The 14,750-nt window shown below is 41.5% G+C and overlaps 1 protein-coding gene across 6 annotated transcripts in view; it reads right to left on the reverse strand.

Annotated features, from left to right (window-relative positions):
- ZNF521 (zinc finger protein 521) overlaps nt 1–14,750 on the reverse strand; it is a 281,891-nt gene that overhangs the window by 15,982 nt on the left and 251,159 nt on the right. For all 6 annotated transcript variants that reach the window (XM_045458559.1, XM_045458560.1, XM_045458557.1 and 3 more), the window contains 2 exons: nt 13,025–13,156; nt 10,269–10,384 (listed from right to left, as the gene is read on the reverse strand). In XM_045458559.1, the coding sequence (XP_045314515.1) occupies nt 10,269–10,384; nt 13,025–13,156 (248 nt within the window). The remainder of the gene's footprint in view (nt 1–10,268; nt 10,385–13,024; nt 13,157–14,750) is intronic.

Raw genomic sequence — 14,750 nt, forward strand, 5'->3', positions numbered from 1 at the left:
CCCAGGAAAACCTGGACAGTGAGTACAGCCACTCTTGCCTTACTTTCCCTTCGGAGGGTGAGCGAGACGATGTAATACCACCCAGACATCGGGATGAGATTTTGAACCAATTACACACAAGGCCGAATTACGTGTGGGTGCTACTGTCTTAATGTGTGACCTCTCACCCCGCTGCTGTAGTTCTAAAGCCTCTTTGGAATAAGCCCAAGTCTGAGGCATAAAAAGGCCATTTCTGCAGCTTATATCACAGTAGGTCCCCTATGGCATCACATCTGTTAAATTCATACACTGGTATTTCAGGCCTGAATTTGATTTATCTTTTAAAAAGGAGTACGAACAACAGACGATGTTAAGAGCACAGATTGTGAAACATTACAAATTAATCCTGGGTCCGCCGTGAACCGGGAGGGGCGGTATCATCTTTCGTTTTAACAGGCTGTGCCCTCCTGTCCAGTCACCCTCTGGGCTCCCCGCAGAATGTGGGAGTGGGGAGTGGGGCGGGAGGCCCCCTGAGGGGATGGGACAGGCAGGGAACAAGTCTCCCTGCCAGCTCTGGGGCTCTGGGCTGCAGCCAGTTTTGGAGCTGGGCGTCTCTGCTCATTCTACTTCAGAAGGTGGCTTGCACCACGCAGATCACCAGAGTGTGTAAGAGGGGTTCTGCGAAGCCCGGGGTTAGGGCATTTTGAGCAGAGGCTTGCGGAGCCCCGAGGCAATTAGCTCTGGTCCTCAGAGTGGGGGGGGGGGCGTCACATTACAGATGGGGCAGCATGTGGGGAACCGGGTTGGCACTCATGCCACCGGCTGACCTGAGCCATGGGACAGAGGGCATGCACATTTCTCAGATCCAACTCTGGACTCTGAACTCAGGTTCAGGACAGACGTGACTCCAATCGCAACGCACACCTTGTCTGCTGTCCCCGGCCTCCTGTCGCGCTCAGACCATGGGTGCCCCTTACTAATCGGCGATTGGCAGCACATCCCCGGCTCCCAGAGTCAGCGATTGGTTTAAGGCCATTGCCGCCTGTCCGTATTCTACGTGAGACATTAAACAACACCGTAATGCGTCCCTTCCAGCTCTTCTCCTAGTTCCAGGACAGTCCCGTTTTGGAGCACCACCTTTAACAAAGCAGTAGTGGCCCGACAACGTTTCCGAGATCTCAGGAAAAAGTGAGAAAGAGAGAGGGAAAGCTTGCAAGCGAAGGCACAGATGGTGGGCGGAGACGCAGGGTGCTCTCAGCAGGCTTCAGTGGAGATGCATTAACTCCACAGAGGGATGAGGGCTTCCCACCAGTACCATCATGAATTATAACTGAGTATGGGAGTGAGGTCTTAGCGCCTGGCTCACAGCAAATAGACTGTTCTAGTTTCCTGCCCAATCACCTTTCACCCTTATAAACTCAAAGCACAGCAAAGCTCACTGCTGCTATTTAATGGTATCCCGGTAGCCTTTTATGTGTCTAGAAGGCACACAAACTTAGCAGATGTGCCCAGTGGTGTAAGTCAGATAATTACAAAATTAAGTTTTGGCGATGTCAGAAAAGGAAACCTTTCACGGGTGATTCGGGTTTCCAGTGAGAGGTGGTCTTCTGTCAGCCGGGGAACGGAATCAAAGCAGGAGGGGGCGGGCGCGAAAGAAAGATGCCCACCTCTCAGACACCCTGGGTACCCGGGAAGAGCCTCCCTTTCGCGCACTTTCTCCTCCCCTTACGGGAAGGCAGTTCCTGCCCAGTTGGTTAGTTCTCCCACTCGCGCATTCGATGAAGTTATCAATGAAGGAGGTCTGTTATTTTAGGCAGTTTAAAATTTCACCGCTTTTAAAGGACTCGTTTACCCTGCCTTTCACTCCCGTTTAAAGCCTTGGAGTTGCTGTTCTAAATGACAGCACCGCGAGCGAGCACTGCTTTTAAGCACTATTCATCTCACCCGCCACATCTCAGGCTTTTACAGAACACTGCTCTCTCTCTCCAATAAGGGGAACTTACTCTTTCATAGCTGCAGGGCAGAGCCTGTTCCGAGCTGTAGATTCGCTGCAAATATAACAATAAAGGATACAAATGTGAATTCCTCTTAAAATACACGCTTGGCTCTGAAGCTGCCTTGCCTTAGCAAACTCGATCAAGAGCAGCCTATCAATCTTTCTCCAAATGCACAGCAACAGCTCATTTCGCGCGGCTGTCCGATGGATCGCCACATCGATGGATCAGAAGGCGCGGGAATGAATTCTTTGCTCATTTCAGGGGATTTATAGTTGAAGTCCATGATTACCATCTCTCTTTCTCTAATTGTCACAACAGTTGGATATGGGGGTGGTGTTTTCCAATAGTCGGGTAAAAGTTTGTAAACACAAAGGCTCTATTCTTGGCATTTTGTCTCCGCTAATGTGAGGAAGCTGATCCGTGTGTGGAGCAAACATCTAAAATAGGAACATATGTGGGAATTTAACGTGCCTCTCCGGATTGCAGAATGTTCTAGAAATTTGGATTTCCAGGTCTCTCCAAAGGATCTGACTGAAAACGTGGTGAGACAGAGCTCTGTCTTTACAGGACAATCATGCCCGCAGTTTCTCGTTCCTAAAGGAGGCAGATCTTCTGGCGCTGCGGCAGCAGGCTGTCTTGGCGACATACAAGGTGGCAGGGCCAGCAAAGCCCAGCCAAGGCAGAATGTGGCAGAGGTGATGAACATTTCCAGGGGGTGGGGAGGGAGGGGGCTGTGGAACTGGCCACAGTGCTCTTCAGTACACCCTAGCTGGATGCTCCATAAAGTCGCACTGATGGCAGTTCGGAGATGGCCATCTGTCGTCAACTCTGGGCCAGACAAAAAAATAATGTAATGGCAGATCGCTAACAACAGGGCTGTTGGAGGAGGGAATGACTCCTAGAACGAGGAGGTGGTGCTCCATCTTTTAATAGCGAAAACCAGCCATCGATATGAACATCAAGAAATTAATGGATGGAGAATTTTTAAAAACTGAGCCGGGGTGTTGTAGAGACGACTCAGATGTAAATAAAGTGGCTTTGGCTTATTGCTATCACCTCTGCTGCCCCTACTTCGGTCATATTAACCACTTGATTCTTGAGCATTTGACTAGCAGGACACATGGTGAAGCAGTGAGGGCCAAATTTAGAAAAAGGTGAGCCCACGTTGTGCCTCCAAGCATGCACACGCAGATTAGGCATTTATTGGTACAAAACGGGTAATTGAAAATGCATTTACTCATTTAGTCCAAATGAGTTCATCGTGACAATCATGCTTCTCTATCTTTCCGTACGCTTGCTTAATTTCTAGAAGCGGTTTTATAAAAGAGCAAAATAAAGCTACCTCGTCTTTAGATGCATTATGAATGCTATAAAATTTTAAACTCCCTTCTTTGCTCAAGAAAAACCTTAGCTTTGTGCTACTGCATAGATGATAGGAAGAGAGAGGGGGTGGGGAAGGGGGAAGGGAGGGACGGAGGGAGGGAAGGAGGGAGAGAGAGGGAGAGGGAGAGAGAATGAATAACAGTCAAACTGAGGTTAGCTGTGTCCTATTTCTTTGTCCTATATGATTAACTTTCTGCCTTCAATGGTAAGGCCAATCAATCCTGATTGAATTATCCAATATTAACAGCTGAAAGTGATCAAAAGTAATGGTGAAAACATAGCACCAATCAATAAATCAATGCAAATGATTCAGTTCCTGGAGATTCGATCAAATAAAAGAGATAGATCAATTTAACCACTGAGCAAATTAAGTGGAAGTTGGTGTAGCACCAATTTACTTCAAAAGCCCCGCAGGCCCACAAAGCAGAGAAATGAGGTGGTGGAGAAACAGACCAGTTCCCGACCCACATGCTCACTTGCCACAATTTATGCTCCTGAGATCCCTGAGGCTATGTGGTGTGTTTAGGGGCTGTGATTTCAGCCCCAAGAACAAGAGACACACAGAGGTCCAAAGGATCTGAGGAACTTGAGAGCTAAGGTACCAGGAAGCATGAACCACCCAGGAAGAGGCAGGAAGTACGCCCCCCACATCAGCTGTCCTCCCAGAGGACCACTCTGGAGCCCAGCGCTGGAGTCCACCCAGACACGGTAACGGGCAAATCTTCCAGTCTGGGGTTCCTAAAGGAAGGCCGTACGATGAGAAGCAAGGCAGGACAGGGTGTTGAGTCTTAGAGTTGGAGTGGGGATAGTGAAAGCAATCTCAAACTCCATTGGAAATAAAAACAGGACAACTGAAAAATACAGAACGGTTTGTGAGGAGTATCCGGGGCAAAATAGTTTTAGGGCACTTCTTACAGCTTTAAACGCACACTTTTCCATTCTTCCTGTTTGCAATAGAGGATCGGCCTTACCCAGAGAAAAATATGACAAGGAGCTAGAGCAAACCCTCCCCCCCCGCCCCGCCACATCACATCCAGACCCCACCTTGTCTTTTTGTCTTTGATGGAGGGAGCAAGATAAAACTTTTGTTTCCGCTACATGTCCTTTATTTGAGGTATATGGAGAGAAGGGTCAGGTTGTTTTGAAACACATTTCTGAAAGCAAACGTAAATGTTTTGTTTTACAGTTATATGCTAAAAGGAAAAAGGGAAAGAAAAAAGCCCAAGATTCTTTAATCCCGTGAAAAAGATGAATGTTTAAAAATGAGAATTTTTACCTGGAAACCAATTAACATGAAACTATGTCAAGGTATGATTAACTGGGAAATTATTCTGGTAGAACTAGAGCAGAGAACCAAGGAAAATTCTGACGTGTTTGAGGTAGACATTTTATTTCTGAGTGATGATGACTCCCGATTAGGTTTACTTAGGTCAGCACTAGCGAGCAGGGAGAGAGGGTCAGGGGGCCAACGTCCGCCCAGTGCCTGTCTTCCTCCACACCCTGCACGGAGTGTTCTGTGTCGCCTACTCAGCTGCACTCTCACCACGATCCTGAGAGTTGGGTGTGAGGCCTTGTTGTTGCCTATGGGCCCATTGTACAGATGATAAAACTGAAGCATATGGTCAATAATAGCTTGTAAGTGACGGTGACCCTGTCAATCAAACTCTGGTGATTTTTCTCCGTAACTCATGCTTTTTCCCTTGTACTAAGCTGCCTATAGGGAATTGGTAGCAAATTAAAACAAATGAAAAAAAAAAAACTAATGAAAACGATTTTTTAAACTACTAACCGCTGGAGACTTAATGGGTGGCTAAGTCTCCCATAATCACAGATATCAGAATCATTTCCATCCTTCAGAACCAGCTTGAACACCTCCCACATGAGGTCTTTCTTGAGTCTCCCAGCTGGAGAATAAGCATCTTCTTTTGGAATACTTATAACCATTGACTACATATTAGCTCATATAATGTTTAATCATCTGCATTGTCTTATCTTTTCTAGGAGACTATAAATGTGATATATTTCTAATTATTTTTTATATGTCATAGAGTGATGGGGACCATGGTCGATTTAAAATGATGACGTGGTAATTTTACAAATATTTGAATTAATAAATATGCTCCTTAATTAACAATGGCACTGGGACAATAGTAGTAAATAGCATAGGGCTTGTGATTTTGACTATGACTCCTAAATGTCTCATCATGTATTATTTAATAACTTGAGACACAGATCTGTATTAAATTGGTTAAAAGCCTAGTTTAAGGAAACAGCTAAGTTAGCAAGTGACCCAGTGACTGGCTCAGCAGCCACAGGGCCACGCTGTACTGTTGTCTTTTACAGCCCAACCTATGTGCGCTGCATCATTTTCTTTCAGAAATATGACCGTAAAACTTGAGCACCAGTTAAGCTGCGGTGTGAAAAAAAGGCATCCAGATGAGGTGATCTGGTGGGAAAGAGGAGAAAAACAGCTGAAGAGACAATTACAAACTGAAAAAGAAGTGATACCCGAAAATCATGGTGTATCCCTCAGAATGTCAGCTGCATTTTGAATGTGGAAAACACTGCCTTCGTGAGCTTAAGGAGGGAAGGGCTGCGTATCAAAATAACCTTTGATTCAAAAGGAATTCAAATACCAGAATCTCAGAGCCTGAAGTTCACCCAGGCCAATTCCGTCTCTCCCTCCTGCTGAAATTCCCTCAACATTCATTACATTCGTAACATGGTGCCTGATGGAACTTTCTACGAGACACGTTGGAAGGGAATGATTTGATCACTGCTATTGAATTGTAGCTTGTCTAGAGGCACCAATTAAACAGTAATTAGTATATTGAAAGAAAGTGGCCTATTCAGCAGCATTTTTACAAACACACCACTTGCTCACACCTGTATAAACCACTTTGGATACAAATATGCATTGTAGGATATTATTCTTGGACCAGACCATCCCTCGCTCAAAGCAGCTTCCTTAAGTGCTGCAGAAAAAGTTGTGAGGTCTATTAGGAAAACATGTGAAACATTCAATATATTCATTTGCTTTTAAAATAACAAAATGTTCATTTAGTTCCAATAATACACTTTTATTCCAAAGCACATCTTCCCTACCGGCATGCAAGACACAAATAGATTAGAATTGCTTGCAAAAGTGAGGGAAAACTCTACCTTGCCAATAATTGCACATTATATATCTCTAAACTGGAATGAGTACTTTCGGTAAGAAAGGTTTAGGGGTCATGTGAAGAGTATAGCTTCCATACTGGCAAAAGGTGTGTCTTAGATTGAGTGTTCCATAGAAGTAGATGTTTTGTCTCATTTAATTCTAAAAGGAATTGTGGTCTGTGATGTCCAAAAGATGATGTCTGAATCATTGGTGTCCTGAAGATGGACAGTGCATAATAAGGAATTATCTGAGTTCTGACTGGCGTTGTAGGCAAATATCAATGAAAAAAACATACTCCCTTGTGTGTGTGTGTGTGTGTGTGTGTGTGTGTGTGTGTTGGGTATATAATTTTATACCCAACAAAGCACTTCTATTCACACACACACACAAAATGGTTTCACATTTTTAACTGGGCATAAGTAGTGAAAGAAACGTAAATTAATTTTATGCTCATGAAATCATTTATGCATCACACCACTGAAAGACATACCATCGTTATATTATGAGGCAATTTTGAAATGCTCACCCTTGACTTGCCCTAGTATTCTCACTCTGACAGAAGAATCAAATAAACTATATGCTTTCAATCTTCCATTGGATTTCAGTTTGTGGGCGTTTCGTTTCATAACCTCTTACGAAAAGTCTGCCTTTCTGAACTTCAGTGGCATAAACAAACAGATGACTTCAAGTGGTATTTTTGATATATGTCAATTTTAAAACTTGCACTTACTTTACTTACCACAGTGTGAACTACAGTGAGCTGATAAAATGGCTTCATTTGTCATTTTTCTATTCTTATTATTTTGGTTACCGATCTTATTTTCTATTGTTACCTTAATTTCAGTCAATTTTCCCCTTCCTTCTAGAAATTAACAAAACTATTATGGTTTTGGTACACTTACCATGCCCACTTTTCATGCAGGAAATAAAAGAAATCAATCTTTAAAAATTACATTAAATTCCATCCTCTAAGCCCAGGTGTAAAGCTAATTTGGGTAATGAAAGCAAATGTACAGGACTATGAACCCCTGAGGGTAAAGCATAAAAATCCAAATACTCTCAAAACGAGAAAAAGTAAAGTTAACTCTGATCCATTTTTCTTAATGTATTGAAACCAAAAGCCACTGTTAGTACTCAGGACTTTAGAAAATAGACTTACATAGATATTTCAATGATGGTTGATATTAGCTTTGTAAAAATGATCACATACTAACTATAAAAAAAACTTTTATCTAAGAGATCATGCGTATATTGAACCTGGGTATTCATATCAAGGCCATGTTTGATTCTGGGTAATGGGATTGGAAAAAGAGCGCTCACAGCTTTGGATTGTGGAATAAGTCTTCTTGTGACCCAGATCACAATCTGAATGAATGAGTCAGGAATATTTTGAGACATGTTTGACCTTCTAAGATCCTAAAGACTCAGGAAGAGTTGTATGTTTTGTATTGTATCTTTCATACCAACAGTTCTCAAAGTGTGGCTCAGGGACTTCTGGGGTCTCCTGGATCCTCTCCAGGGGTCTGTTATGTCAAGACGATTTTCACAGTAGCATTAAGACATCATTTGCCCTTTACACCCTCATCATCTCACGAGCACAGAGTGGAGTTTCCTACAGGTGACCTGACAAGGGATAAGTGATGACATCATCTCTCTGACAGCTAGTAGAATCGCAGATGTGTATATTCTTGTGTTTAAAACTTCTCTCAAGTTTGATTTCTAATACGGAAATATCAATAGATAGTAAGCTGCATAAATCATAGGCCTTTGTGGTCATCGATCATTTGAAGTGTAAAGACATCCTGAGCTCAAAGAGTTTGAAAACCACAGGTCTAGATTAATTGTAGAACAGAATGAATACCGTATGTTTCACGAAACCCTAAAGTATACTATAAAAGAAACCTGGAGTCCTGAAGGATGTGGATAATCGCTCAGCTTTGTCTGTGCTATGGAGGGGTACAGGCTACTACGGCCATAGTGTCGGGTTCTTTTAATGAAAGACACCCACCAAAGTCTTACCAACAGCTTAGCTGTATTAGAAATCTACTAATAACAGTACAAAAGTGCAAATTTGTTGCAAACTTTTTTCAAGAACATGAGAGAGAAGTCAGTCTCTATAGAATCTCTACAACTTTGATTTTAAGCTATTATTAATTCTGCTCCACAGTTTACATGCTAAGTATCACTAGGTATATTGGCCATACCCTTTACAGAATCCTCAAAACCCAAAGGACTTATCTTTTGAAACATCTGGCAATAAGAATATATTTTGAAACAGAAATTTAGGTTGTATTAAGAAGATACACTTTCTGACAACAGTCTGTGTCAGAGTAGATATCCCAAACAGATGTGACAGAGTAGATAGCTATTGAGAAGCGATAGAAAGTAAGATAGCAACTTTAATTTCCGCCCACTGACACCACTATGACAATGGGCTCACCCATTCTTTCATAGATTTTTTTTTATTTCACCTCCTTAATTTGCTATTTGTTTACTTATAGAACAACAGATGATAAACTGTAAATTTCTTATTTTGATACATAGTTCACATTAATCTGGCTTCCCCAGAGCCCAAAGAAGTACAAAGGTGTCTCAGGGTCTACAGTGTACGATGAAAAACTAAGGAGTGTGTGTGTGTGGGGGGGGTGGGGGTGGGCAGGGGGGAGGGTGGGTTCCTGCTTAACCAGACCTGGTTTAAGAGATTCAATGCGAAAAATAATTACCTCTCCCCCCCCCCCCCCCCCGTTCAGGCTAAATAACTTTATTGTTAATCATTGTTAATAATAATGCTCATAATAATAAAATAATTTTAAGTTCGAACTCATTCTCCTCCAAGGGCACCAGTAAAATTTAACAAAAACATGTCACTCCTATCATTTTGTCAGAAAAATAAGGGTAAGTATTATGCCCATTTTTCAGGTGAAGTAGCAGAAAAAAAAAAGACTTCTTTTCCTTTCACAATAAGTAACATTTCTAGGATAGAATCCAGGTCTCTTACCCATATTTTAACTACTAGTCTATTGCTAAGAGTAATAAAACCAACCAAACATTTGCATTATATTTTATAGTCGATACCTTAGATTCAGACCTATTACTTCATGTTACCTAACAACAACCCCATAAGTGTTACACCCGTCTATCATTTCTTCATATCCAAGGTTCAGAGACATTATGCACCAGTGCAAAGTCATATACCTAGCAAGTGGGACACTCAAGGCTAACCCTGATGTCTTTGGATGCCAAAATTTTAACTACGAGGCTGTTCCTAAGTAATAATTATTCTCTTCCATTATGTGGAAGAAACATACTGGACAAGAGTACAGCTTCTTTCTTCTCTTCCCCTCTCCCTTCCAATTTCAAGCCCCTCAGGATAACAATGACTTGGACATCCATCCAGCTTGGAGTCCATTGGGAACAGAACATGAATAAAACAGGATTGGGGAGAATGGGCCATAACAGCGAGGTGAATGATCCCATAGTCCAATAAACCTGACCTCTAAGCCTATCACACTGGGTCAGAAGGTCCAATTATAGGTCTGTTCTAGTTCTTTTTATGATTGACAGCAGCCAGAGGCAAAATTACTTTGGTGTCTGTTAATCCAGCCTCTAATTCTCCCTTTGCCCCAATACGCACAGAGCATCATGGTGGCCCAGGGTGAGTGATACTGTGAATCCAGATTTAAAATGCCCTTGTTTCCTATAAGAAGAGCAACTGAGTTCAATCCCGGTTCTCCTCGTGGGGACATTACCTGCAGCTCTGTTTGGAAGAAAAACTTCTGTGGACATTGTGTGCAGTCATAGATCTTGTCTTCTTGTCCATGGGCAGAGAAAATATGCTGCTGCAACTTGTTTGCTTGAACAAACACTGAAATGATAAAAGGATGGTGAACCTTGGGTTATTTTCTTTCCGAAATGCCCTCAGTCAATGACTCCCTGTGAACAGACCCAGGCTGAGCGGACTGAATGCCGCACCTTCTGGGTGTGACCACTGCCAGGCCCCTGGGGAGGGCTGAGTCACATCTGCTCATGCCTGGGTCCCCGGCTTTTGTTAAGATGCACTCTACCAAGCACCCAATTCAGCCCAAACAGCTCCAAAGTAAAGGTTTATCGAGGCCCTGCTCCCTATAAATCTTTTAAAAATAAAGCTGAAAATTGTCAAATGCACAGCCCTGTCTGAACAGAAATGACTCTTATTTCTCAGCAACCCACAGGTTAAGAAATCATAGATGCCAAAACCCTGCTTATTGTATTTGCCTAAAGTTATAGCTGGCAAACAGTTCTCTATTTAAATGTGTTAATGCTAAAAATTATATCCCACAGCTACTCTGGGGCACTGTCTATAAATGTGAAACAGAACGGCAGGTAAATTCTCTTTGGATACTTTAAGATCAACTCAGCCTACACACTGAATGCAAGGGTTTCAATAATATAAACATGTTCAATTTTAATGACTACAAAACAAGGCCCTAAGACTGTGTAACAGTTTACCTAGGAGACATACTATTAATAATTAAATTGTATATGCCAGAGGCAGTGTTTGGGTTGGCAGAACTGACTTCTGATGGATGCCTGGTGCACTGTGACCTAAAAAAGTTTGCATCTACAATATTAATCTGTATAGGCAGGGAGAGGATTTATTAAAGATGTTGGCATTTGACTTTGACTCCACTCTAATCATTAAAATTATTCTAATTGCCAGCCAACCTAAAATATTAGAATATTGTTCTTGTGAGTCATACATTTTAATCACATTTCTCATTACCTTAAAAAACTACTCAGATTTCTTCGCTCCCACCTAACATGCTTTATATTGGAAGTTCTTTTTTTTTTTAATTGTTATTTCTAAAATTACTTCAAGATACACTGAAACAATTCAGGTCTGTCAGCACAGAAAATGCAGACGACTCATGATTAATGCATTTTTGTCTCTTACCTACATCAACAAAAAGAAATGGGGTTTTTATACAGATTTGCAACTGATCTCCATATAACTTGGCACATGTTATGAGGCTTCTGGCTACAACATGAAATAACTATTTTATTAGGGGTCTCAGTCATGAGATCTATGACCCAGTCTTCCTTATGAAGACTTACCACGAGCTTTTATAAAGAACCCAGACTCCTGACTCATTGCATCTTAAGATAAATACTATGTTGTGGTAAAAATATAACAATATATTTTATCTTAATTGCTGAGAACAAATTGGTGGTTACCAGAGGGGAAGCAGGTCGGGGGATGGGCTAGATGGGTGATGGGGATTAAGGTGTTCATTTGTTGTGATGAGCGCTGGGTGATGTATGTAAATGCTGAATCGCTAAATTGTACACCTGAAACTAATATTACACTGTATGTTAACTGGAATTTAAATAAAAACTTAAAAAGATAAATTTTAAAAAGCACCCCCCAAGCCCAATATATATTTTTAAATATAAATCGAAAGCACAAGAACAACAACAACGAAACAGTTCCAAAAGAAGGAGTGGCTGATGGAATTATTGAAAGAAGGAGCCTCACAGGCAAATGTCATTAACACATTCAAGTACTACTTGCAGTAACTGTATAATGAACATGGCCCCTCTCTTCTTTTGTTACAGGACAGAAATCTACAGGCTGAATGTAGTAAAGGTTAGTAATCAATGCCTGGGATCTTGCTCTGCAAACAAAGAAGTCAATTTTGAGAGAAGGATATATTTTTGTTGTGTTTTGGCCTTTTTTTTTTTTTTGGACAAGTAAGAAGGGAACATAGCCTTGAGGGGCTTGACCACTGAGTTCAAGACATATGCAAAACAATCACAAAGGACTTTCCAAAATAACTTTGCCACTGTTGTGGGGAGTACCAGAAATACGTGTGATCATATCTCAACCCCATGGGCTTCAAATTATAGATTCTGATTTACATTTTTGGTTTTTTGCTGCTGCTACAAACTATAGAGCCAAAACATCCAATGAAAGTTTCTTCTTAAAAGTGTAAATTTATATTAAAAATCCATCCAATTTCATAGGAAATAAACGCCTCACCTAATCTGTTCATCTAATCTGTTTTCTAGCTCCAGGAATTTGGGAGGGTTTTAATGCTACCTTTTTATTTCTTATGGGAAATGTTAGAAAACTCTCCAAGTTTAAGTAACAGACATAGGCTGGCAACACGGCTGCACTTGTAGTCAGACGTCTTGCGATTAAGAAGCAGCTTCGTGCAGGCACTCTTGCCTTGGTAACCTTTTCACACCAAGAGGAGAAAAGGGAACAAAACATGGATGTCGTTTTCCAAATGGAAAAGTGCAAACTTCTGAGAGAACTTGAAATGCCATTTGTTCATCCTGACAGTTAACCTTCCTGCCCATTTGAGCCTTTAAGTGGGCGGCAATCAATAATGCTAATAAGCAGAAATCAAACATCTTCTCCCCAAATTGAACAGAAGTCCTATCTGTAAAAGGCCATTGCGGTGGGAATATGCTTTGGTAGGAAAGACATGAACTGGCCGTGAAGCTCTCTAGAGTTTCCTACCTGTAAAGCAGACGGGGCACTTGAAGGTACCTCCCATCCCTTCGAAGCTGTGCTCTATCAGATGGCACTGGAGTTTGGCAGGGGAGTCGAAGGTCTGGCTGCAGAGCTTACATTCATGGTTCAGTCCTTCATCTGTGAAGAATACATGAACAGAAAAGTTGAAACACATCATATCTTTTTAAAAAATTTTTCTACATGTTTTATTTATTTTTGAGAGAGCACAAGCAGGGGAGGGGCAGAGAGAGAGGAGGACAGAGGATACAAAGCGGGCTCTGCGCTGACACCAGAGAGCCTGAGGTGGGGCTTGGACTCATGAACGGTGAGATCGTGACCTGAGCTGAAGTCAGATGCTCAGTCGACTGAGCCACCCAGGTGCCCCCACATCATATCTTTAACGGACAAGTGTAATTGCATCTGTTAAACTACTTCCATCACCAAATATAAATATATAGTAGCATATATGGTGGTGGGTTCTTATTTCACATTACCTACGAATTTTTATCAACGTAAAACATTTCTGGAATTTAAACTCCAAAGAGAATCAGAAGGCAGTGTTTATCTTCCAGGTGAAGCATTTTGTTAAGCTTTTAAGGTATCATTAGGATGTCACTGATAAGGCATCTCTTTTTCACTATCATGATTTTATGGCTGTGTATTTCCAAAGTCCTAAAATAATGGACCCAAGGAAAATGGACAGCTTCTTCCTTAAGCCTCTCCTCTGGTTTTCCTAGAATGTTCTACAAATTTATATTTCTTTTTTTTTTAAGATTATTAATTTATTTGGAGAGAGAGAGAGAGAGAGAGCAAGAGCTAGTATGAGTGGCGGAGAGGCAGAGAAAGAGAGGGAGAGAGAGAGAATTCCAAGAAGGTTCCATGCTGTCAGCACAGCACGAACTGTGAGATCATGACCTGAGCCGAAATCAAGAATCGAATGCTTAAACGACTGAGCCACCTGGGCGCCCCTACAAATTTCTATTTCTAACTATAAGGTTTTTAGTGATACTCCCATTGACACAAACTTTCTTTTTCTATTCCCAAGATTTCTGGGCAATTTTGAAATATTATTAATGCTTACAGTTTATCCTACAAGTGCTATTTTTATGCAGGGTACTCCCAGTTCTCCATATCTTCTCAGTTCATTGCTCCTCCTACTTTGTAAGATAGTTTCAATTTTACCCAGTGATCTAGACTCTGTCTTTCTCCGAAGGAATTTCTATTAGCTCCATGCTCAGTTTTGACTAGTCCTGGATTTTTCTTTGATATCTTAGGAACAAGATGGTAGAAAAATATTTCAACGTAATAATAATTGCTATATAATGTGAAGAGTTTCTGTTGTCGATAGACGCCGTTATTTTTAGGTTGCCTATTTCCTCATTAAAATGTTTCTGAAACTTAAAATTTAAGGATTAGTCCAACTTATTTCAATTTGCAACTATAAGAAATGAAAAGCAGTAGCACTGGAATGAACAACCCAACACTTCTGGAGTGTTTTCTGCATTTCGGACAGTGCCCTTCTAAGTGCCCAGATATAAATTCATTAATTTAACAGCTACTGTTAGCCCCATTTTACAGATGAGGAAAATGAGGCCCAGAGACTGTAAGTGATTTTTACCCTGAGTCACAGGGTCAATATTTGGTGGAGCCAGAACTTAACTCCAGGCATCCGGGCCTCAAGGTCCATGATCTTAGCAAATAGGCTATGACATTCACCAACTACTCCCAAATG

The sequence above is a fragment of the Leopardus geoffroyi genome, chromosome D3, assembly GCF_018350155.1.
Source record: "Leopardus geoffroyi isolate Oge1 chromosome D3, O.geoffroyi_Oge1_pat1.0, whole genome shotgun sequence".
In the NCBI taxonomy this organism is placed as follows: domain Eukaryota; kingdom Metazoa; phylum Chordata; class Mammalia; order Carnivora; family Felidae; genus Leopardus; species Leopardus geoffroyi.